The 27267-nt window shown below is 34.7% G+C and overlaps 1 protein-coding gene across 4 annotated transcripts in view; it reads left to right on the top strand.

Moving 5' to 3' along the window:
- LOC141821205 (histone-lysine N-methyltransferase, H3 lysine-9 specific SUVH4) overlaps window positions 1-27267 on the top strand; it is an 86941-nt gene that overhangs the window by 40451 nt on the left and 19223 nt on the right. For all 4 annotated transcript variants that reach the window (XM_074708598.1, XM_074708600.1, XM_074708599.1 and 1 more), the window contains 3 exons: window positions 5556-5654; window positions 11224-11273; window positions 15514-15602. In XM_074708598.1, coding sequence (XP_074564699.1) covers window positions 5556-5654; window positions 11224-11273; window positions 15514-15602 — 238 coding nt within the window. The remainder of the gene's footprint in view (window positions 1-5555; window positions 5655-11223; window positions 11274-15513; window positions 15603-27267) is intronic.

The following is a 27267-nucleotide window of genomic DNA, read 5'->3' as shown; positions in this document are numbered from 1 at the left end:
TGATTGAATTTTAAATTATTTCTTTGCATTCAAGGGCTTAATTTTGGTTTTATCAAATACAATAAAAGAACAAAGTGATATTTTATGCTCAAAGTTTACATCAAATGCTTAAATTTCAAACATAATTACAAAAAGTATAAAAATATACGTTCATGTCAACACAATTACATCCCTTATAATAATGTCTCTTAGGCTTCAAATTTGTAATTGCTTCGTAGAACCTGGAGCAAATTATGCCCCAATCTTTAGGGCACCACGGAAGATTTACTTTTCTCATTTTTATTTCATTATTTTACCTACAAAATTGAATAAATTAATAGTGTAAATTAAATGCAATGAAAAAAGTATACAATTTACAAGAGACTAAAATTGAAAAATTGAAACTCCGAAACCATGGAGATTAAATTAATAAATTTTTTAAAAAGAAACATGCATAAGCAACATGTCGATTATTAAATAAATAATTTAATTATAATAAAAAGGTTGTTAAAAGTTACAATTTATATTAAATAAAATTAATTATCTTATTATTAATAATTTAATTAAATTAGTGTTGAAATTATATTGACCGATATAGTATGTTATCTTGTTAGAGATTGAAACTCTGGTTGGGGGGAGGGGTCAAGATGTTAAACCTTAGACTCAACTCCTATGACTCATGAGTTCATCTTCTTCTAGCACAATGACCCCTTATGAGTTATTTTAAGCACGAGTTTGAGTGTTACCTTCGGCAACATTTGGCATCAAGTTGAGTCACATGGATGCATATTGCCTTACAGCTAGCTTATGAAGTGACCCGCCAATTGGTCTTATGTGATCACTATAGACTACAATCTCTTTGCAAGAAGACCAAGTTGTTTTTTTGTTTTGTTTTTTATGTGTGTGCGGCATTCTGCACATTGCCTCCTTTTATGAGTTCTATCTCTCTGTTTGTGGTTGCTTCACTACATCTCTTTGGGATCTCAACACGTGTTTTCATACCGAATCTGCAACTAGCAACAATTGGCCCTGTCACATGTAGTAGGGGACCCTCTTACAATATTTTGCCCTCCTTTGTGTTGTTCAGCAGTAACATCAATTTTCTAACCTAGTAATGTCAATTTACAACCTGAAAAAAATCATATTTGTGAAAAATCATATAAAATACTAAAATTAAAATTTTGGAAAGCTAAACTTGTTTTATATCTAGAAGATAAATTGTGTTATATTTACTAAATTAAATATATAGATAAAAAAAGAGAGGTATGCACTTAAAATATTGTCTTGGGCAATGCTTATGAGGAGTCCTTCCACTATTATTATATTGAGTTTTAAAAAAGGAAAAACTATCCAAAAATTACAATTCAAAAAAGGAAAATTTAACATAATATAGTTACTTGTGTTGTGACAATTAGAAGAGCAATGAGTTGTTCTCCTTTAATTGTAGATGTTGATTTACATCAAAGATCTATTCTATGCCCATATGTATTTTTTCTTTTCTTTTTTTTTTTTATCTTTTGCACTAGATTAATTTACTCCATTAGATTTTATCACTTGATATTAAATCGAAAATTACGGTAAAGTTGTAACTTAAATTATGCATAGAAATTTTAGAAACTATAGGAGTTAAGTAGAATGAACATTGAATGTATGAATATTAAATATTTTAAATGATTAGTGGAAAATAGTTAAGATGGATAAAATATAATGACTTAAATATGTTTGATATATTATTCAACAAAAATATATTGATGAGGATTTGTTTTGATTAAAATGCAAATTAACTTTTAGGACTTTTTCACCATGTGTCTCTTACGGTATAAGAAAAATTTAATATGATTGGTTTTATTAATCTTATCTTAAAGAATTTTAGTGCTGACCTATTTTAGCTTGTGCTAGATAATAAAAAACACATCAACAATAACAACAACTAAGTCTTATCCTACTAGGTGGGGTCGACTATACGGGTCATTCTACGTTATTGGACTATATCCCCTACTATATCATCATTTATATTTAAATTTTTTAATCTTATTTTATTGTTGCTAACCAAGTCTTTTTTGGTTTTCCTCTTTCTCGTTTGATGTGCACATTTGTTATAGTTTCACATTGTCTAACTGGAGCATCTATTAGTCGTCTACGTACATGTCTATGCCATCTTAAACGTGTCTCCTTGAGGTTTTCTTCAATAGATGCAATCTCGACTCTTTAATATTTTCATTTTTTATCTTGTCCATTCTTGTATGTGTGCACATCTACCTTAACATTTTTATCTTTGCAACTTTCATCTTCTACTTATGTGTTTGAGTCATAGCTCGACATTTAGCTCCATATAACATAGTAGGTCTAATCGTTGTTTTGTAAAATTTTCTTTTAAGTCTTATTAGTATTTTACGATCACAAAGAACACTTGACACCCTTCTCCATTTTAACCATCTTGCTTGTATTCTATGTAAGATATCTCAATCCCTCCATCATTTTATAGAAATGATCCTAAATACTTAAAACTTTCAGTTATAAATAATTCATTTTTTATCTTAATAATTGTCTCATTACGTCAAATATAATTAAACTTAAATTTTACATATTCTGTGTTTACTCTATTAAGTATAAAATCTTTCACTTCCAGTGTTTCCCGTCAAGATTCGAATTTAGCATTTACTCTTTCACATGTTTCATCAATCAAAATAATATCATCTACAAATAACATGCATATTATGGTACCATATCTTGAATGTGCCCAGTGAGTTTGTTTATGATTAGTGTAAAAAATAAACTTGATTCTTGATGTAACCCTATCTTTATGGGGAATGTTTCGGTTAGTCCGCTTGAAGTCTTCATTCTTATCATTACATTCTTATATATATCCTTAATTAGTTCAATATACGCTATGCTAAATCTCTTTTTTCTAGAATTCTCCATATATTTCCTTTGGGATTCTATCATAAATTTTTTCTAGGTCGACGAATACCAATATGTAAGTCTTGCTTTTGTTTCCATACTTTTCAATTAGTTGTATGAGAAAATGTATAACTTCTATTGTTGAACTTCTAGATATAAATCTAAATTGATTTTCGATTACCATTGTCTTATCTTTTTTTATTATTTTTTTTCAACGTTTCATGGTATGACTCATTAGTTTAACACCCTTATAGTTTGTACAATTTTGTATACTTATATAAGGAATTTGAGTACTTATCCTCCATTGATCATATTTTTTTATTTTTAATATTAGAATAAATAACTTTGTAAGTCATTTAATATTTTATTTCCCTAGGCACTTTCATACCTCTATTGGAACATCATCTAGTCCAACTGTTTTTTCATTTTGCATCCTATTTAAAGCTTGTTTTACTTTTGAAATTTGAATTATATGATAAAAATTTAAATTTTTATACTTATTTGATCTACTTAAATTATATAAGTTATGTTGGTCATCTAAACCTTTATTAAAAAGTTGATGAAAATATCTATTCCATCGCTTTTTTATTTCCTTATCATTTACTAATGCCCTATTGCATTAATCTTTAATACATCTTATTTGAATGAGATCTCTTGTCTTTCTTTCTCTCACTTTAGCTATTCTGTAAATATATTTTTCCTATTCTTTTGTATCTAATTTTCGATATAAATCCTCAAAAGTTCCATTCTTAGTTTTATTCATTGCTTGCTTGATCTCGTTTTTGGCTATTGTTTATTTTTTTAAAGTTTTTCTCATTCTTACAAGTATATAATACTTATAGGCTCTTCGTTTTTTTTCATTTTCTCTTGTACTTTCTCATTCCACCATCAAGATTCTTTATTTTGTGGTGCATACTCTTGGTTACTATTTTCAACTTTGATATCATTTTATCCCATGTCGTATTGTATATTTCTCCTAATACTTGTACTCCTACCCTATTGTTAAATATGTTTTGTTTCCTATTCTTTAACTTCCACCACTTAATTTTAGGAGTCACGTATATTTTCTTTCTATTGATATTATGCTTGAGACTTATATTTAATACTACTAACCTATGTTGGGTAGTTAAGTTTTTTCTAGTGATTACCTTATAATTTTTACATATTCTTTTCCTAACTATAAGAAAATCAATTTACGATTTATTATCCTTGTTTTTGAACGTGACTAAGTGTTCTTCTCTTTTCTTAAAAAAATATATTAGCTAGTATAAGGTTATATGCTATCGCAAAATCTGATATAGTCTTCTCTTTTACATTTCTTGTTTTAAACTCATAATCCTATGCACCCTATCATATTTCTTATTTTTCATTCTTACATGCTTATTTAGATTTCTTCCTATTAAAATTATTTCGGTTGACGGAATATTTTGTAATACCTTATCTAGGTCCTTCTAAAATATAGATTTGATGTGTTCATCTAATCCTACTTGAGGTGCATATATACTAATTATATTAATAATTTTTTTCGCCACCGTTATTTTGAGAGCTATAATCCTATCGTTCTTTCTAACTACTTCTATTCCTTCATCCTTCAGTGAATTATCTCGACAATAATACCTATTTTATTTCTTGTTTTACTCTTTCTGTATACCATAACTTAAAATCCAAATTTTCTATCATCTTTGCTTTCTCTTCTACCCATTTTGTCTCTTGTACATAAAATATTTATTTTTTTTCTAATCATCATATATACTACTTTCATTGGTTTACCAATGAGTGCTCCTAAATTCCGTGTTCCAAATCTTAGCCAATTAGATTTTCTATAATATTTATTCTTATCCAATTTATGGTGTGAAAACTCTTGCATATTTAACACAACATCCATATTTTCATGGAGATGTAGCGGTCCTTGTCAAGATGTTACAGTCAGTCTCTGCAACATGTTCCTTACGGGAACATCCTAGTATTAGCATAATAGTTTGATGGATCCATTCATTGAATTATAAGTTCACGTTGATTGACAACCTAACGTGTAACCCTCCTCCCTTTTCAACCGAGTTTGAGACCAATTTTGGCGGGTTTCAATAAAAAAAACACACATCATATACAAAATATTGTTGTAGCTCAAATGTGAATGACAAGCAGACCATGTGCGTTTAAAAAAAGTTATGAATAAATTAATAGTATTATGTCAGACCAATTACCTAAAGTTTTGATTAATAATTAAATGAAAGAAATTAGTAAGATGTTAAAAGCATGTTCAGAAAGTGATGAGTTATAGTTTTTATGTTTAAACAAGTTGAATTAATTAGAGTAAGGAAATATAAGGGGTAGAGGGAGTCTAAAAACATAATCTTTATATCAAACTTGATTTTGTAGAATTTGATTACTAGCAAAATAGTGCTAGCTTTATTTAGATGTCAATGGAGGAGTAAAATGAATTAGTCAACCCTCGTTGAGTTTTGCAGCTCATTGCTGTCGTATTTTGGAACATACCATTACTCATAGTAAAGATCTAAGTTGGAATTGTTGCAAACAAAAATCAATTGATTATATTTTTCATATTATTATAATCTTTTGTTTCTTTATCAAATTTCTATTTCTCTTTTTATGTGGTTCATTATGCTCGTGGCGGGACTCGCATATTGTTTGTTCTGCTATTTTGTTTTCAACAGGTGGTGAATTATTGGGCTGAGAAAGGGGTCCGGGGCTTTACAATTTTCAAATACAAATTGAAGAGGCTTGAAGGACAGCCTCTTCTAACAACTAGCCAGGTTTCACAACTTTTCCCTTGCACTGACAATACAGTTGACTTTTTGTTGCTTTATTGGGGATTAATATCCAGGTGAGATTAATTGCTTAGTCTGCCTTCTTATGGTAATTGCCTCCACTTTTAAGTTTGGCAAATTTCTTTGGTAACTTATTGCATGTATATATCTTTAATTGCAACCTTTTCTGTCTTTTCTCTAGAATACCGTTCAAACAATCAAAACAATATATTGACTTTCCTTGATGACATAATTCTAGGAGTGAAGTAGATTATCATGATATTAAGTTATTATATGTGCTACTTGCACCAGTATACCCAAGCTTTAAAATATTGTTTAATGATGCAGTTTCAAACTATGGCTTGAATGCTTGTTTTCTACTAGGTTGTGTCATGCCAGTATCGTCCTTTCGTACTTCTTTTTTCTTTCCTTTTCTTATTTACTCATGTTGGCAGATGAAATTTAAGGATGATACATGGAAAGAAAATCTTCCTATCCGAGGAAATTAGAGAAGTTGAATTTTATTCCTCATCAAAATGTAACTCTAACTTATAGTTGATAACACATCTAGAAAATAAAGAAAATAGCTTTGGACATGTAAATAGATAGATAGATATCGATATATGTCTCAAGAGAATCAGTGAATAACAGCCTATATTCTCAAAGATATCCTACGAATTAGCTAATTAACAGTTATACTATATAAGCTAGCAAAAATATTCTTCAATATTTTACACTATCCTTATTAATTCTTGATTGTATCTGTCAAGATAGGCTCTTCTTGGTTAATAGAATTGCAACCATGTCAATGCGGGTGACATAGTGACATTTACCCATGCCTTTACAATATTAGTATGGCTTGGCAACTATGAGGATATATTTCGGTTATGCCAACTAACAATGTTTAACACTTTATGAATCATAGTTGTACCATGATATTTTTATCTTGGTATTAAATGCACATATATTTGTTTGATTAGTATTTTTAATATTTTTATTTTTCACCCAAGTTGCATCACACCATGTTCATTAAATTGAGATGTTGCATGCCTTGATTTCGTCTCATATCACTCATATCAAAATCTCATTATGCTGAACATACGTAAGAATTCTTACGAAGAACCAAGTCAATTCACATATAGGTGTATTTTTAAATAGGCTATGATAGTTAACCTATTAAACGCATGTTAGATTCACTACCCAATTATACATTTTTTGCTTTGCTATGATATCTCATTATCCTGGTTGTTTTATGGGTTATGCTCACACCTAAACTTGGCATGTATTAGAGGGGTCTCATTCCGATGCCAAAATATGTCACAATTAATATATAATAGCCAACATTTGTGAGGTATTTTCCTTTGTATGTCACATGGACTGGAATATGATTATTTGATATGAATATGAATCTAAGTATTAGACATGTGATTTTTTAAAGTTGGATATGAAGTCTAGTTTAAAAATTGTCCAAATTTAGGATATACATAGGACAATAAGGAAATTAAAAAAATATATTATGGATAAATTAGCATAAATTAGATTGTCACCAACGTAATTATTGTCACTTTAACCTATTAATTAGCATAAATAACTGTAGTGCCAATCCATGTACTATGGATATTTACCTTTCTCGTCCACAACGCTGGTTAACTGCTTTAAATATATTATGAAAATCAGTTTCTTGCAAATGTAGTCAATTCTAATTTTGTTTAGCAAGTTTGCTAATTGATTATTGCCATTGAGAATCAGGTGATGATCTCATTGGATTATGTTTAGATGAATTAGCAATCAATTTTTTGTATTTTGTTCCATTACCAAATAAAACTCATAAATAAGTTGATGATCTCATTGTATTGTGTTTTCTCTCGGATAAACTAACAATCTCTATGCTTTGTCTCTTAGTAAACATCAGATTAGTGGCTATGTATAGTAGCATGGTTGGCGTAGTATTTCATTGACTTTATTGGAACATGTCTCAACTTAATCATCAATTGTGTAACCTCAATATACTCACATTTGTTATAGCCCTATACTTGTAATCATCTCTATCTCTAGGAGAACCAACATTTTCCATTTTAATCCTTGTCGGTCCACATAAGTGAAATTTTTTATTCCACTTGTCGACTAACACACAGGTAGGTCTGAAATTCTATTTCATGAGTAAATACTTAAACATGAGCTCATCCTCTTATCCTTTTGTATGTAAGTTCTTCTACTATTTGTGAGTTTGCCTGTTGTTTGTGAGTTCATTTGTGAGTTTATACTTTGTTTGTGAGTACATCCACTAGTTCATATGCGAGTTTATTGGTCATTTGCCAGTTTGTCTACCAATTCATCTATTATTTGCAATGTTACTTGGGTTAGAGATCTAGCTCCCCCTTTATAAGACATCCTTGAAATGGTTGTATTTTCTTCTTGGTAAGTTTATCATTGTGGTAGTCCAATGCTTTAAGTTTGTTTCTCCACAGCTTGGTGCTACATCAATTGGTATTAGAGCCGAAGCTTGATTGTTTAGTCATAATACTAGTTCTTCCATCCCCTACATCGTATTTTCCTTTATTATCTTTACACCCATAGATTTCCCCATTAAGCCTACACCAATTGCAAGGAAAAAAGATTACCATGCTCCATCGCTTTGTCGTACACCATTATTCCATGTCTTTCCTTTCTCGACCACCTTCTCCATCTTCCACTATCTTTGGCCTCTAGTCTTGTTCAATAGATGGCTACCTTTCTTTGATTGTCCTCACCACCTAATGGATGCCACCACATAGCTTGCTTGATTTCCTCCTCGAGAATGTTCAATGATATCACCACTACCCTTAGTACCTTTGTCCAATTCCATTATGCTCCCATGCGCTGTCGTTGATGGTCGCATGATTGTTGCCTCTTAAAGCACCCTCACGACCACTACACCCTACTTTGGCGACATTGCTCTACAAGAACGATCTACTCCAATGAGTTGAAGTTAATCAATATTCCTCTTTGATCATCTTTATGAATAGTTGTGTTGCCTTGCGTTGTAGCTGTCCTAATGCTCGTATTGCTTTATTAAGCCTAGCTACCCTTGCACCTCCCAACTTCTTCTATAACCCATTCCGTGAGCTCTTACAACCCCTTTTGTAGCCCTTTTTGTGTTTAGGGTTTGAGACTGAGATTTTTGAGATCCTAATTAGATTTAACTTTGATTAACTATAAAAACAAAGGGGTCGAGAGAGATATCTTATATAAAATACAAGTAGGATAGTTGAAATGGAGGAGAGCATCAGATGTTCTTTGTGATTGTAACGTACCTCTAAAATTTAAAGGGAAGTCCTAGAAAACATCAGTTAAATTTGTTATGGTATATGGAGTTGGATGTTAGATTGTTGACTTGAGCACAAGCACAAGATGAAAGTCGCAAAGATGATGATCTTAAGGTGGATGTGCGGACATACGAGTATGATTAGGATAAAAAAATAAGAATATTCGAGAGAAAGTTGGGTTGTATCTATTAAGGAAAATTTTAAGACGATCAATAAATGCTACAGTTAGGTGATATGAAACTATAATAAATACACACATTAAATGAGTAAGAGGAAGAGGAAAAAAGATTTGATTAGCAACGATAAAATAAGATAAAATTGATATAAATATAAATGATGATAACAAGCTTAACCCTTAGGAGAGATTTCAATCACAATAAATTGCCACCTCTTTCTAAAGATAAAAGTGAAAGATTAGGGAAAAGGTAAATAACCAAAAGCTTGATATTGAAGCCTTCAATCAATTGAAAAAAGCCTACAGTTGACATACTTGAGTCTGACAACTTGTGTAATGCCCCTTCAATTGGCTAAGACTCCATCATAAGCTTGCACAAGAGTTAAAACTTAAGCCAGTTAACAAAATACGATTTTGGAGGTCATCTCGCAATTAAAGGATTCACAACCATCAAGCCTTAAGCAACTCACTCACTACCTAGACAATCACAAAGTTATACAAGACTACAATCACTCAATGTAATCTCTCATGGCTTTCAAACTTTAGGACTTCTGATTCTCGAGTTGATCAAGCTCCTGTCAAACTCTGGTACAACAATCTGATTGAAGCAACCAATCTGAACCTACAACTCTCGGATCCATTGAGCTCCACCCTAAGGTCTAGGTCTCCAATTTGATCCAAGTCACCTTGCCCAAGAACAGGATGCCTATACTCGTGATGTTAATAACTCAATCCTATCAAAGTCCATCAAGCTCCATGCTTCACTTGATCAGGCCATCACCACTCGAGCACATGATTTCCATGATTGCCATGAATACAAGCTTCATGAATTTCATTCAATCAAAGCCTCCAACACTTGACCTCACAACCGCCATGTGCAATATCCAGGTGCTTGCACACTTGATGCCCATTAAATTAAAAGACACCTAACTTAAACTATATTGGTAACCCATCAAAAAATGTGGTTAAGCCCAATCATAAGCCCAATCATTTCCCTAATACTGAGGGCATGCAACTGAGGTTTCTTATGAAATGTTGTCTTACATATACACATTTATCATTGTTGTGTGAATGAGTAGAATCTTTTTGTCTTGCACCATACTCGGGAACAACATTGAAATGGATCGTTTTGATTTAATCAAATAATTTCTCATGTCGTTTGTGTCAACTTTGCTAAAGAATCATATCTTGTTGACATTTGATACACTATGATACGCATCAAGTTGAATTCAAGCAATATTTTTTATTTTTAAAAATTTTTCTCTAAAATTCTAATTAAGTTGATTATTTAATTTCAATGGTTTTATTTGTATAAGTAAAAAAAAAGTTAAGTGGAAGAGGATTATCAAATAAAATTTATCTCAACATGCATTGAATAAATAAAGAACAAGATCATTTTGAATATACTCTTATTAAAATAGAAAATAAAGTGACAGAGGATCAAATGAATAAGAAACATTTTATTCTTTGTCAGGATGCTTTAACACACATTGAAATATGTCGAGTATCCATACTAAAATTTAATTCAATCGACTGTTTGATTGCTACACTTATTTGTAAATAAACTAAGTGAAAGGGTATTGATTTAAATTCACCTCAATATACTTTGATCAATGTTGTGTGTTGACTATCAGGACAACACAGTGTTGGAGCTATTATCTTCTAGCCAAGAACTGAAACTAACTTCAGCTTGAATAATACTTTAAACCTTGCCCCTAAGTACGTAGCGTTCTTCTTCTCTTTTTTTTCTTCTTCATCTTCTTTTTCCTTTTTCATCTTCTTTCTCCTTCCTTCTTCTCTTTTTTTCTTCTTCTTCATCTTCTTCTTCTTCATCTTCTTTTTCCTTTTTCATCTTCTTTCTCCTTCCACCTCTATGTTTTCCACTGGGATTGTGGGTCAAAATTCAGGCACTGTATAGAAACTGTACCATTCTGGTTAGTTATTGAAACTCTAGCATGGCTTAGGATTTCAAACTGTGTCTGTCACTGTCAATGATATTATCATCAGGTTCTACTTGTGTATATAGTCATGTTCTACATTGACATCTCTAACACATCTGTTCCACTTAGTTTTTTTAATTTATTTCTCATTTCAGGTGTTTTTTGCTCGAGCACAAGCTCCTAGGTCAATTTCAAACCTCCGTGGGTATGAAATATACTTTTGTTTTCTCATTTATTGTTCTGTTGTTGATAATCAAATCTACACTTGATGTTCATGGACAAATGATAAAGTTAGCTCAGCACTGTGGTTGCATGAACTCTGATCTTTATTTTCTTTAGATTTTTTGAGATTGTAGGATTATATCTTTTTTGTTTTTTATGGTTGTGGATCAACATATAGTGAATTGTTGTTTCGGAGTATTAATGGATAAATGTCATTTAGCTGCCATAGATGCTGCATATGGCTGAAATTATACTTGACTGATTTAATTTTCTATTCTGATATTTAACTCTGATGGATGGAACAAGTGAAGAAGTTTTTGGAGTTCTCTATTTCTTTTGCTTTTCTTGGGATGTCTATTATGTTGGCCTCTTTATTTTCTTCGAACTATCTTAGCCAAACATCATGTCAAGTAACATTTTTGAGAATTGATGGAATGAATGATAATTAAAGGCTCTTATAAATGTGCCTGCAGATTGGAATCAAATTTGGTTACTAAAAATGTTTCTAACTCATAAAGATTATTTGATCCTTGATGAAAACAATGCTATCCTTCTAATATTTGATTGATATATGATCTATGCTTCTTCAAGAATAGGTTAGCTAATCTCTAATATATATTCCACTAATCCATTAATACCATTCCTCTGTTAATCTGAAGATGTTTCATTCAAACATATGTTTCAGTAGAATACGTTTTTGTTCCTTTTGGTATACCACCTTGATCTCTAGCCTACCTATTAGCTAATCCGTGTCTAAATAATTGATGTTTGTGTTCTATTTATGTACAGGTTGATTCACATAAATCTTGAGTGCTTTTCTCTATAGTTCTTTAAATTTCATTTCAAGCTTTTTGCGTGCCACAACTGTTTCACATCCATTCTGATGGTACTGTTTCATTTCAAGCTTTTTGTATGAATTAGTGCCACCATCATTTTTTGAGAAAACATGATCCATTTTAACAATTTTTGTTGGTGAAGAATGATTTAGTCACTTGTTGAATGGGTCACTATGCATAGAAAGGGCATTTATATTTAGATAAGTGGTAAACTTGTAGTACAATGCAAGGTTTAAAATTTCACACTATATCGAAGTTTCAATTTATGACCAGAACGATATGATTTTGGTACCGTGTTGTGTCGTGCCGTGCCATGCTGATACCAATTCAATAGTTTTTAGAATATAAATATATTAATTAAAAAATATTTTTATCAATATTTGATTATTATAGATACTTATTATTGAGTTTTCTTTGAGATATTGAAAGTTAAATTCAAAATTTAATATTATTTCATAAAATATTTAATGCTTATTGAGTAAAAGTTAATTTAGGATTAGTTAAAATCACCAAATAACCAATTCAATAGTTTTTAGAATATAAATATATTAATTAAAAAATATTTTTATCAATATTTGATTATTATAGATACTTATTATTGAGTTTTCTTTGAGATATTGAAAGTTAAATTCAAAATTTAATATTATTTCATAAAATATTTAATGCTTATTGAGTAAAAGTTAATTTAGGATTAGTTAAAATCACCAAATAACCAAGTATGTAGATATGACAAGATGTTTAAATTAAATTAAATTTATATTTTTTGAATCAATTAAAAATATATATAATAATTTAATTCATAGTAGTATATTTTATAAGGTTACAATTATATCATGTTTTTTTTTTAAACAATTTGTTTTTTTTTCATCTTAAAGAGGTTTTTTTTTTGTTTACTTTGTAAATAAATAGAGGGAAAGAATTAACCATCCTTGGCTTTTTTATGGATAGATAGAAGAAAAAAATTAACTGTTTTTATGAGGGATTTTTCATAGATAGATAGAAGAAAAAATTAATGATTGTTAAAGAGTAAAAAAGTTTTTTTTAATCTCATTGTTTACCCTTATGGATGGATGAAGAAGAGAAAAATTAATAATGGAGGAAAAAAATTAATGGGTTAAAGAAATAAAAAGAAAAATAGAAAAGAAATTTAAATTAATGGTTAGAAATAATAAATAAATAAATTTTAAAAAATTAAAAATGTAAAATAAATAAATGAATTTATATACATATATTTTTAAAACAACTTGGAGTTGTTTCCTTGACATCGTGATGATCCGCGATTGACACGATATGGTTTTTGATTCTATGGTACGAAGTATTGTAAATGCAATCTCAAATAAACTACTCTCAACATTATCAAGGTGAACATAGACTTGTATTTCATTTGATTTCTTAAATAATTTGAAAGTCAACAAACCTTCAGATGTTATCTACAAGTAGAGTTTGTATGCTTGTAAGTTAAAGAATAGTCCATAGATAAATTGACAATACCTGTGTTTGGAAGATAATAATTATTGGCAATGTGAAAGTTGGCTTGTTATCAAAATGTAAGCCGTTGGCTCAATCAACAAACATCAATATCCATCAGGTATTCAATTGCACAGGCATGACGACTCAATATTTCCTCAATACTAGTAGATGCCTTAACACTTTTTTCTCTTTCTAGCAATCAAATTTATCCCAACAAGCATATGACATCTAGAGATGAATTATGATCACTTACCAAGCTAATATAGTTTGCATTAATATAGATCTCAATTTTTATGCTTATCTTTTTTGTATAAAATACTTTTCCTAGGTGAAATTTTTAAATCTATTGAAGAAGGATACACTCCTAGTGGCACTAGTTAGGACTTTATATTTATGTCTAACTGGCCCCAGTTGTAAATGGTAAGTTCAAATGGGTAGCATTTTAATAGATTAGCTTGCTTGTAGGATATATCATTGGGCATATCTTCATCATAATTGGGGAATGGTCGAAAATCTTTTAAGTATCCATCGATTTTCATAAAAAAGTCCCATCTCATGTAGATCAATAGCATGTTAGGTCAGTGACATACTTCCTTTGAGAATGAAAGTTCTTTGCATTATATACTAGCTTACTTCGAAGTAGCTTAATTCATAGAAAACCTTTAAGTGTTTGAACGTCCTTGCCAAAAAAGTTTTTATTGAGCTATTATGCCACTTTAATTATTGTTTGAAATCTCGTACTGTGTTGGGCGGTATGGTCAAAATGTCTTTCACATAAATTTTCAAAACTTGATACAAGTCACCAGGAAGCTATCCTAAGATATATTAATAACGTCAATGAGTATTGTGTCATATTGACATTCGAAATCCCTTGACATGCTATAAAATTAGACATATAATTGTATTCTCTTTTTTTCATCTCCTTGCTCCTTGCACACCAATTCTTCACTAGCATCATATGTCGAAATGTCAACATGATACGTTGAAACACCAAATGATACATCGAAACAGTTTTCCCATAGGCTATTAATATAACAGCATTATTTGACCTCCAAGATCCATGCATAATCCTAGTCACTTGAATAATAATCCCCTGATGTTGTATCTAACAATAATTGGATGACCAGTTGTTAGGAAATAGTTCCATCTACACATTTATTCACATAGTACTCACATGTGGTTAGGGAATGTTTAATGGTCCAACCAAGCCAAATAAGTGGGCTTATTCAACTGTTACCATCTTTTGAACTACTGTCACTGCACGCGCTTGGGTTTCTGCTTTCCTATCATGTTCAAAGTATAATGGAAAACCTACTATGCCAAAAACTTAAGCTTGGCCAACTTGTATCTTTGAGTTTTTAATGCTTGATCTTGTTTGTATCAAGAAAATTGAACTAATATGACACATACTTAAAGCTTAGCTAAAAAATTGCAGACATTTGTATTATTAGCTTCAATATATTATTTTTTAATAATATTTTTAGTCATTACTTATTATTAACGTTGTTAAGCCAGTGAACATTTTGACTTTGTGTTTAGCAGTTGGTTTTGTCATTTCTTAATACCAAGTTAAGTTTGATTGGTTGGTACTTGATACTTTGTCTAAAGCATTGGTTGCTAGTAATGATCTTATTATACTATTATTATTATTTGTTTTCCATAGTACTATAATTATCTACTAGAAGGAAACTTGTTTGATTTTAAGTATATAAGATGGTGTGAATGTGTGCATGCTAAGATGGTGTGAGTGTGTGCATGCATTTGGTTTCAATCTTTTGGTTGGACATGATATCAAATTTCTGTTACTCATGGTATTGTCTTTAGCAATGCTATTATTTTCCCCATTATTGAGCATGCTACTTTGTCTTCTGTGAGTGTTCATTAATATGCATTTTGAAGCTGACTTTATCCTCTCAGACTAGTGTGTGAAGACCTGAGTGGTGGTCAAGAGAACATTCCAATACCTGTAACCAATGTTATAGATGATCCACCAGTTGGGCCTATAGGTGAGATATTATAAGAATTGCTCACTTTGCAATTTAGAATTTATGGTAAAATTGTCATCAATTGCCGTATATGTAGGACCTTATTTCTTGTTAAATATTTCTGTTTTTCCTTAATCATAACTAATTTGCAAACACTACATAGATGCAGAGATTGAGGGAGAGAGAGACTATAAATGTTGGTCTAGATTTGAAATTTCGTGCCGTATCGCCCGATACGCACAAAAAATCTCGTTCCGCCGAGGCACCGGCACCGGCACAGCGTCGGCACATGAATTCCGGCCGGGCGGCGCCTCCGGCGGCGTCGCCGGCTCTGGGCGGAACCTCCGGCTGCGTCGCCGGCTCCGGGCGGAACCTCCGGCTGCGTCGCGCGGCCTCGGCGACGCTCCTGAGGCGTCGCGAGGCCTCGGCGACGCTCCTGAGGCGTCGCGAGGCCTCGGCGACGCTCCTGAGGCGTCGCGAGGCCTCGGCGACGCCGCCGGAGGCGCCGCCCGGGGCCCGTGACGCCGCCCGGGGCCGGCGACGCTGCCGGAGGCGTCGCCCGGAGCCGGCGATGTCGCCGGGGCCCCGCAACACTCCGCGCAGCCGCGTCCGCGTGCAGCGATCGCGCGACCGCGATGTTTTTCTTTTCTTTTTTTTTTTTAACTTAGGTTTTAATTGGATTTTAATAATCAACTCCTAGCTATAGTTCAAAGTTATAATTCAGGATAATTTAAATAGGCCCTATTAAAACCTATAAAATTATCAAAAAATTTTATTTTTTATTTTTAAATATTTAGATTAAATTTTTTATTTTAATTAATATATTTTATATTTTAAAAATATCGAAACTATACCGGCAACAATATCACTTCCAGTAATAACAATATCATCCACATACACGATCAACAGAATGACACCAACTTCTGACCGCTTGTAGAATACAAAATGATCAGACTTGCTTTTCACTATACCAAATTTTTCAATAACTTGACTAAATTTTCCAAACCAAGTACGAGAGCTCTGTTTTAAATCATACAAAGATTTTCGAAGACGACAAACTCGCCCTATCTCCCCCTGAGTAACAAAACCAGCAGGTTGCTCCATATACACCTCCTCCTGAAGATCACTATGAAGAAAAATATTCTTGATATCAAGTTGATATAAATGCCAATGATGAGTAGTAGCCAGTGAAATAAATAATCGAACTGATGACAACTTTGCAAGAGGAGAAAAAGTATCAGAATAATCCACACCATATGTCTGAGTATAGCCCTTAGCAACAAGATGGACTTTTAGTCTAGCAACTGATCCTTCCGGATTGACTTTAACTGTGAATACCCATTTGCATCCAATAGCCTACTTGCTTAAAGGTAGATCAACCAAGTCCCAAGTGTCATTATCATCCAAAGCTTTCATTTCCTTTATCATTGTCTCTTTCCAACCAGGATGAGATATGACCTCACGGACAGTTTTAGGAATAAAAATAGAATCAAGTGAAGCAATAAAAGAGCAGGAAGAAGACATCAAGCCGTTATAGGAAACAAAAGAAGAATAGGATAAGTGCACAAACGTTTATTTTTACGTAACGCAATAGGAAGATCATCACTCGGAGGTGGATCTGATGACGAAGTAGTAGGTGTAGGATATAAATCAAGAGGTCGACGCCTGGAGTATACTTGAATAATAGGAGGCTTGTCAGGAGTCGGTTCCATAATAGGTGCGGATGGGGTGATAGAATATACCAATAAATCATCTTCCTTTTGAGAAGTCGGGCTAAGTGAGGATGGGAAATAAGGTGTGTCTTCTATGAAGGTGACATCAATCGAGACAAGATATTTGTTAATACTAGGATAATAACACCTATAGCCTTTTTGAAGACGAGAATAATCAAGGAAGATACACTTCAAAGACTTGAGATCTAATTTAGTGACATATGGACGAACATCCCGAATAAAACAAGTGCTACCAAATATCCTATGATTAACAGGAAACGATTACTTTGGAAACAGAACTTTGTAAGGGATCTCATCATGAAGAACAGATGATGACATACGGTTAATAAGAAAACATGCTGTAGAAATTGTATCTGCCCAAAAAGATTTGGGAACATTTATTTGAAATAAAAGGGGTCTTACAGTCTTAAGAAGATGTCTATTCTTACGCTCAGCTACACCATTTTGGGATGGAGTATTAACACAAGAGGTTTCATGAAGCATACCATTCTGACTAATATTAGAGTGAAATAGACTCGATATATATTCCCTAGCATTATCACTTCGTAAAGTATGGATGGATGTATTGAATTGAGTTTTAATCGCGACACAAAATATACAAAATAACTCAGAATGATTTTTCATTAAATACAACCAGGTTATACGAGAATAATCATCCACAAAATTGATAAAATATCTAAAATCAGGTTTAGACAAAATAGGACAAAGACCTCAAATATCAGAGTGAACTAACTCAAAAGGACTAAAAGCACGTTTATTTATTCTTGAATTCGAACTAAGACGGTGATGCTTTGCAAACTGATGTGACTCACAATTTAAAGAAGACACCATACTATATTGTGGACAAAGCTTCTTAAGCAAAGGAAGAGATAGATAACTTAACCTACAATGAGCCTCGAAAGGAGATGTTACACTCGAGCAAGCAAAGGATCTTGAGACAGATGGGTCAAGAATGTAGAGGCCTCCTGTTGGGATGTATATTATAAGCCTAGCTTTTGTATGAACATCTGTTAAAATATTTTGAAATGAGAATCACATTGGTCAAATGTCTGCATTTTATATAATGTGTTATTAAATGAGAATTACAGTTGTCCACTTAATTTATATTGTAGATAACATGGTGTGTGGTGTCACACACAGAAGATCATGTTATCAGTTCCTTATAAATTATAAATAGTAGCTCACAACCAAGATGGATAGGGACAAACCATTGGAGTGGTTGTAGTGTAATTGGTATTAGTTTATCTTGACTATTAAATTACACTAGTACACTTTGTGTGTATTGAGTAGGACCGTTTGAGGTCGTTCGATTTATACTGACTATATAATCGAACTAGACCTCAGTTATTATGGATGTGCATGCTCTTAATCCCTATATAATAACAAGCACATATACTTAGTATGTATTTCTTTAATTCATCAAAGGGTGAGATTTATTCGTTAAATCAAAAGGCCCGATGAGTTGGGAGATAATGCTATGTATATGGTGTGTTGTTGATTATAGAAGGAAACTGTGTCCTAATAATTAGGCTGATGATGTTCCCTTGAGGAGCTCATAAGGATTATCATGTAAATCTTGCAAGTAAACTTAGTTCCGCATGATAATAAAGTTGAGTGGTACTACTCTCGGAATAAGAAGTTAATTAATTGAGTTGTCAGTAATTCAATTAATTGACGGACATACGATATCTTAAACACAGGGAGATTAATGCACTCATGATAAGAAGGAGCCCATATTATAATATGGGATTGGTGAGGTAGTTCAATAATAACCCTTTAGTGGTATGGGTTATTATTGATGGACTTGAGTTGGGTGTTCAGGGAGAACACAGGAAGCCCAAGCCCATCAGGAGGTTAAAACCAATTCCTCCTCTAGGTCCCTACTGTAGCCTCTGGATAAAGCCTCGTATCCACCTGAGAGAATTCCGTAAGAATTTCGGTTAGAAAATTCTGTTAAGAATTTCTAAAATTCTGTTAAGAATTTTCCTATTTCTGAAAAATTCTGTTAAGAATTTCCGTTATGAAATTCTGTTAAGAATTCTATTTCTTCTAAATCCTAAACAAAATTTTGTTATGATTTTTTCATAGAAATTTTGTTAAGAAAAAATAACAAAACTTAATAAAGAAATTTTGTTAAGAAATTAACGAAATTTTATTAAGAGATTTTGTTAAAAAAATAACAAAATTTAGTTAAGGAAATTTATTAAGAAACTAACAAAATCTTATCAAGAGATTTTATTAGATTTTTTCTAACTAAATCTGAATAAGAAAAGTTTGTTAGATTCTTTCTAAATTTTCTAAGATGGCATAGCTATAAAAGGGAAGGATTAGGAGAGGCAAAGATCATAATCTCATGGTTCCTTAAACCTAAGGGTCGGCCACAAAAGCATCCTCCTTTCCTCCTTGGTTCACCTAGGGCTCCTCGCCCCTTTAACTTCTTCCCTCTCTAAATTCCTAGGGCGGCACCCATGGTTTTCTCTAAGATTAGGGCCGGCTCCCTTAGGGCCGGCCACCTCTCCTTCCCTTAGTTCTTCCTAGGGCCGGCTCCTAAAGAAGAAAGAATTAGAAGGAGAGGGTGGGCGGCCAAGAAAGGTAAAAGGAAAAACTTTCTCTTTTCTTCCTAAGGCCGGCGCCCAACCTAGTAGGTTTCTCTTTCTTCCTAGGGCCGGCGCCCAAAGAAGGAAGAAGAGGATAGGAGAAGGTGGCGGCTTGGAAAGGAGAAGGAGAGAGGAAGAAAAGAAGAGAGGAAGAGGAGAAGGTGGTGGTTCTACCATAGGTTCTCCCTTCTCTTGTTGCCATCGATTTGGAAGAGAGGAAAAGAAAGGAATTGGGTGGAGTCATCTTGGTAGATCGTTGCCCACACAACGTCCAAGAAGAGGAGAGGAATACAGCAGAAGATCAAGAGGTCTTCGGGTATGTACAATCATCTACACAACCTACAAAGAAGAAAGGTACAACTACTTCATTCCGCTGCATAGTTGTTATTGTTTTCTTTGTATGGATCCTGAATACCAACACAAGAGCCCAATGATCTTATGCATCGATCAAGCACATGGTTGATCGAATATGAGGGTTACTTGAAAAGAATCCGTCTCCAAAAAATTTTTGTCTGGCAAGAATTGAAGTGCCAGACCCATTAACACAAGAAGAAGACCCATCAGCTAAAGTAATTCCAAGGCTCCATCATGCGACTGAATATATTTTGTAAAGAGGAGACCTCAGAACCAGAGAGAATTTGTGATTTGACAGATAAAGTCAGGAGATAAACCAGCTCATGATCGTCATCTGTTCTCTTTGGCGTTGTTGAACCTTCACATCAGGGCTAAGGGCAGTAACATATTCAGCTCCTCATATGTCTTCTTGAATGCGATAAAATAATTAATCAGTGGTTGATCTTGCTTTTCCACACGGTAAAAAACTTTGCAAACCTCATACATACGGGAGATATTCCCTTTTCCAGAATACAAAAATTCTAGATAATCCATCAATTCTTTAACAAATTCACAGTGATTAATCAAACCAATTACCTCACTATCAATACAATTTCGAATCTGAAGAAATAAACGACAATCCTCTCTCAGTCATGTCTACCTCGAATCATCTTGAGGAGGGTCATCAGTAAAATACCTATCCTTGTCAATATTTCATAGGTAAAGGCGAACAGTTTTACTCCAATTCAAATAGTTTGAACCATTTAACTTATAATCTGTGATTTTAGACATCACAGGCACCACTTCCGTCATAATAGAAGGTTTATTTTCAGCCATATTTTTATCTTAAAGAAAATCAAATAAAAGAAAAATCTAAACTTTTGAAGTACAGATAAATCCACGTGTGAAAGAAAGACCAACTAATATAGCGCCACGGAGAAATTAATACCAAATTCGTCAAAGATTGAGAGATTGGATGCGAATCTTGTGCTAAGAGGAGTCGTAGAGGCACTGTAGCTTCTCAAAACAGGATCGCGGTAAAACCCAGCCTGGCCACACCCCTATTTATCTTCTTCCTGGAAGACGCCGAGTATGAACCCTAGCACCGCCTCTCTTTTCCGTGGTCGCGCTCTCCCATCATGCGTACGTCGACCGTCGTCGAACGTCGCCTCCTTCGGCGATCGTGAGTGTGCTATGGCCAACAGTGAGCAGAGGAAGGAGAAGGAATCCGAACGCTGGCCCAGTGGGAGAAACTGGAGAAGGAATCCTAGTGCTGTTGAGTTCCTTCATGTGGCAATTCCAAGTCGCGCAGACGGACTGGACGGTGGCCCGCAGCAATATCGCATAGAGGAGATCGCGGGGTGATGTCAAAGTCTAAACATAACTTTCAATGCCAGCAGAGCCTTCGATCCCGAATCGCGTCAAACCTAAAGGACACGATTCGTTCACACCAACGAAGCGTCGGTTGGAGAAGAAAAAAAACGGTGAGAGGAAAACCTAAGGCTCTGATACCATGTTATGAAAAATTCCAAAAGAAATGTTATTCCTCTTAATCCACCATCCTTTACATAAGAGGTCTATTTATATACAAACTAGGAATCTTTCTAAGGAATGAATCCAACTATGGAAACTATAATTAGATTAATTGACAACTACATAATTAAGAATATATATTGCCTAATATGACCAAATAATATATTAACTAATATAACTAGATAATAATCATCTGAAACGATAGTGGAAGGATAGCCAGAAACATACAATTCTCTGAAGAGCTGACATTATCAACTACATTTTTCCCACATAAGAAAGTATGCATTGTGGACAAGACTGAAGCTCACTAATGATGGCACCAATATATTGTCTCTGATATCCTGAGTTTCTCTAAAGCAAGTGGTATACTAAGATACCCAAATGGGAATGTACCCTCTTGGAACCTTGAAGTTTCCATCAAGCTGACCTTGATTTGTTCATCCGCCCAAGCCATGTAGATTTTCGATTTGAGCTGGTTGACGTGCAGTCCCACTATCCCACCAAACCACTCTAAGCAACAAGCAAGTATGCCCACTGATGAAGTGTCACCCTTGGTGAAGAGTAGCAGGTCGTCAATATATGCTTGCTAGGTGTGTGATCTGCAACACATTTCAAATGATAGTCAAAGGCTGTATTTGATGTAGCCTGATGTAATTGTTGTGAGAACACATTTAAGCACAAGCCAACTACAAATATGTATGGGGATAGTGGGTCCCTCTATCTCGGATCTCTAACTCCTCTGAAGTGTCCATAGAGTCCTCCATTAACAACAAGTGAGAAGGTGGTAGTGGTAACACACTATGATTCATGCAATAAACTGATATGGGAACCCCAACCATGTAGTGCATCCGCAAGAAGTCCCAACTAACTGAAAAAAATTTATGCATGCCCATCTTAAGCATGCACCTAGGGGAGATTCTATTCCTCTTATATTTCCTTAGTAGCTCTTGAGCTAAGTGGATATTATCTACAACAGACTCCTTTTATCAACTGTTGCTTGAGCTCACAACCTCTGCCTTGCAACTATCTTGGCTATGACTTTATAAAAGACTGTACAACATGAAATGGATCTATAATCCTCTACTCTAGTTGCACGAAGGGATTTTGGTACTAGTGCAATAAGAGTGTGATTTCATTGTTTGAGGAGCCTGCCTGTGCTGAAAAATTCTACAATGGCTGCTTGAAAATCATGCTCTATAACCATCCAATCATAGTTGTAGAACCTTGCACCATAGCCATCAGGCCCAGGGGCTTGATCATCACCAATAAACAAAGACTGGATCAATTGTGAACCTGCCCATGCCTAAACCGATTCAGATTTATCTCAGCTCTGTTTGTTGCATTCCCAAGAAGATTTTGAAAGTTAGCTGTAGAATCAGAGACTGTCTCCTCCCAGCTGGATGTTACCTCACCAGAGCTTCGTTGCAAGGCTACAATCACATTCTTCTTGTTGTTACATCATCGAAGAATTTTGTGTTTCTATCACAACCCTTAAGATAGGCAGCCTTGGACACTGAGTAAAAGGATATTTCATCTTCAGTTAGATTCGTTGCTTGTTGCAAACACTGCTTATATTGAGCATCCATCTCCCCTGTACATGATCCAGTGAGCTGGGCTTCTTCAAGGTCTGATTTGGAACGTTGTCCTCTCTCCAAAATGTGCTAGTAATGCAGGTTATTGACGGGCTGAAGCTTAGGTTTCAGAATGTTAAGCTTTTGCTTGAGATTGAACTGTGTCGTGCTGTTTGGTTGTGCACTTCAGGCCGCCTCTACAATCTGCAGGAAGTGATCGTGTGCTGTCCACATTTTGTAAAACTTGAATGGTTTCCTGATCCGCTGCTGTTCTACCAGTATTGTTACCACACAAGATGCATGATCAGAAAGACAGCTTGGAGGTTAAAACTCAGCAAAAATTCTGTGATCAGTTTCCATCCGCTCCTTGTCGATCATAGCTCGATTGAGCTTACAGAAAATGGTACCATTTATCCAAGTAAATCTACAGCCCACCGACATCATCTTCTTGGGTTGTGAACTCCAGAAAATCTGCTATATGATAATTGGTCAATGGCAGCCCACCTTGTTTCTCATCAACTGACAACATTGATTTGAAATCTCCAAGGAGCAGCCAAGGAGAATCCATTCCCGTACTCAATCTCTGGAGAGAAGTCCACAGTGGACGTGGTGCAACAATTGATAGATTTCCATAGACAAAGGTGACCGTAATAACAATGAGTGATCTTACAAGTTACCTTACAATGTATCCACTGCTGTTGGAAGTGCAGAACCACTACATTAACTTTTTGCCGATCCCAGATTAATAACATTGGTCCTCTTTGTGCTCCTGCAGTGCTGTGCTCCATTTGTAGTTGCTTGAACCTAATTCTTTGCAATTTCTGAAATGCATCCTGCATTAGTTTTGTTTCTGGCAATCCTATTTCTCCAATCCCATGTTTCTGAAAAGAAGTGCTCCACTCCATTCTGCTATAGGGACTTGTTGAAGCCCATAATGTTCCAGGCTGCAATTTTCATAGGCTTGGTCGTGGTTGATGCTGCCCCATTGCTGATTTACCGAGCATACTGCTGTGATTTACGGTAGTCTGCAAAACCTTTCCCTTGTGACCGCATATCCAACCCTCCTGCAGATGTTTGCTGCATGCCAACAGCTGAAATGGATGTTCCAGTTCTGTGATTTAGTTCATCCACCATCATTGATTTCTCTTTTATAATCTCCCTAACAGCATTGCTTCTGAGTTTTGAAACTGCAGCAGATGATGTTGCCTTCCCCTGCTGATATCTTGTTGTTGTGCCATTGGTTTTTGTTCCATTGGTTGCTGTTCCATTGGTGAGGCATTGCTGGCTAAAGATTTCTGCATAGCTGCTTTTGCCCAAGTTTTGATTTGTATGGAGTTGCCAGTTACAGTTGCAGTGGCCTCCTCAGCTGGCATCTGTTGGTGTACTAGTGCTGTAGCTGAACTTGTCTGTTCAGAGTGCTGCTGTTGGCTTTGCGTTGATGCTTGGTTATTGATGTTTGAGATGGCTGCAGAAGGCTGCTGCTCCTTTGATCTACTATGCACAGTCTGTTGAGCCAAACTAGCTGCTCTGAGCCTTGCACCTTGTGCATTTGTTTCACCTTCCGCAGGTTTACAACTCAAATCTACCTCAGTTCCATCTGGTAGTTTGACGGGCACATGTTGTGGGAGCTCCTTGGATATGCCAATTTCCACAAGCAGATGAGCAAAACTGATGCCCTCCCTGGTTTTAGTTAGCTGATTAGTGTATAAAGGCTTGGCAATGGGAGTGACAATCTTTGATGAACTTGCAATTTCTATGGTAGGTGCTAATGATTGACCATGTCTTTGACCACCTGTCAACTAGGGAACCTTCCAACTAGACAAAAACCCATCACTTGCTCCATTACATCTATATCATCATATTTAGGATTACTTGACTATTGATAGATTGGAGGTGTCACAATGCTGTTTCTTCGGTTTAGAGTCGATTGGTAGAGGATAAATCTACCTATCTCTTCTTCCTGTCAGGTTTATTGGCTAGTGAGGGGTCCTGATCTGCCTCTTTTTCATACTTAATCTGCTTTGACGTCGGCTCAATAATACCATTGTGTACTAGTGTTTGCCCTTCACTATGTTGGCTTGTTGATGCTCGACAATGATTGGAATTAAGGGATGCCCATCTAACTCTTGACCGCCAACCAACTCCTTGCTATCATCTTGTACCTTCTCTACTATGGGAGCCCAATCTTCAACTTTAGATGCTACCCCATAAGTAGCAAGAAGTCCTTGAGGTGTAATCTTCATGCTGCACCTCTGCTTTACCTTCACACTAAGCAATTTCTTCTTGTTCTTGCCCATTTGAGATTTTTTTTATTTATTTTAATTTTCCTTTTTCTTTATCCTGTGCCCGTGTTACTTTCTAGTAAATATTCACCAAGCTCAAAAGCCTGAAGCCCAATCCACTCTCCATGCTAGTTAGCATCTATATAATTACTATTCAAAATTCAAACACCTGGCCACATGCGCCCTGTCATGCCGCCTATGCGGCCTATCACTTCTTTGTTGCAGTATCATTACAACTCTCCACCATCTAAATTCTTCCATATGGTAGCCTGCATGTTTTGTGTGTTGGACATGGTGATGTTGTTGCTTACAGAGGTCTTCTCCACTTAACTCATTCGTCATTCAATGACACCAGCGTCGCCTGCCTCTGATGCCTACTGGCCTGCTTCTGGTCCCACAACAACTTTGCTTATGCATCCTTAGAGACAGTTAAGATTGAGGATGGTACATTCCTCTGCCTTGCCTTAGTGGACAAAGTTGTCTGTTGCCTGCAGTTTGGGATACTTTCTTCCCTAGTTACGGCACATCCCCTGCCTTTAGGTCTGTGATCAGTTGCGCCTTGACTCCAATGGTGCTCATAATGCTCAGTTCGTGCGGGATTATGCTCACTTCACAAGAGTTTGTTGATGAAGGAATTCTTTTGCCATGAACAAAGGTTTCACTCTTCTCCCAATTGATCTCAGTGAGTGCACCCTTTCCTCCTTTGCTACTAGCCAATTAGTAGATGACCTTGTTGCGTAGTCATCAATTGTCTTTGCCTTTTAAATCCCACCAAGTGGCATCACCTTTCGACTATCTTCACTAGAGTCTTATGTCTCAAGTGATCCCTTTCCCATGGTTGGGAATGACCACATTGAACAATAGGACAATTATGTCCTGTGTTTGTTAAAAATTAATGCTCGAGTCACTAGACAACATTTGTAAGACGACCATACATGTACCCATAGGAACACAAGCATTATGATAATAATGAATAAGAAGTAATCTTTTAGAAAAAATAAAGTTCATGTTATTATGTTTACAAAGGTTCAATATAATAGAGACAAATATCAAAGCATAAAGTAAAAGTGTGGAAGCATAAAATAAACTAATCAAAAAATTCTATAAAACATGGGAAGTCTAAAGCTAATTGTGGCTGCATCTAACTAACCCAATAGCACACCTAATGCAAAGACTCAACACTACTAGAAGCCTTAGGCTAATTTGAAGGGAAAGAGAAAGGAGAATTGCTTATAAATTTGATAGGAGATCCATCCAAGAGGTCAAACAAAATATAAGCAAGACAGTCAAAGAGAAAAACTATGCATATGCTATAAACTCAACATGAAACATAATAATATAAAGGACATTAACATGGTGCATATAGGAAACCTCAATTATAATTGTCAATCAAGGGACTTTACCCATTCTATCAACCTAAGAGGACCAACTCAAAATATCTTTGTTGACTATAGTTGTCATATTAGCCACTAGACCAACTAAAATTGAGAAGTTACACTAGAAGCTCAGTCTTCAGTTGGGCTTAAATAACATCCAAGTGACATGAGTTAAAAATCATTATGAGAGTTGATCCAACCCAACTCTCAAAGGTCCAACCTAGGAGTCGTAAGACCCTACAAGTGATTCCCTAATGGTTT

This window comes from Curcuma longa, chromosome 2 (assembly GCF_044706935.1).
Source record: "Curcuma longa cultivar G26 ecotype Majalengka, Jawa Barat chromosome 2, ITB_CL_G26_1.1, whole genome shotgun sequence".
In the NCBI taxonomy this organism is placed as follows: Eukaryota; Viridiplantae; Streptophyta; class Magnoliopsida; order Zingiberales; family Zingiberaceae; genus Curcuma; species Curcuma longa.
The sequence above is the reverse complement of the archived record's forward strand: the minus strand, read 5'-3'. Positions and strand labels throughout refer to the sequence as shown.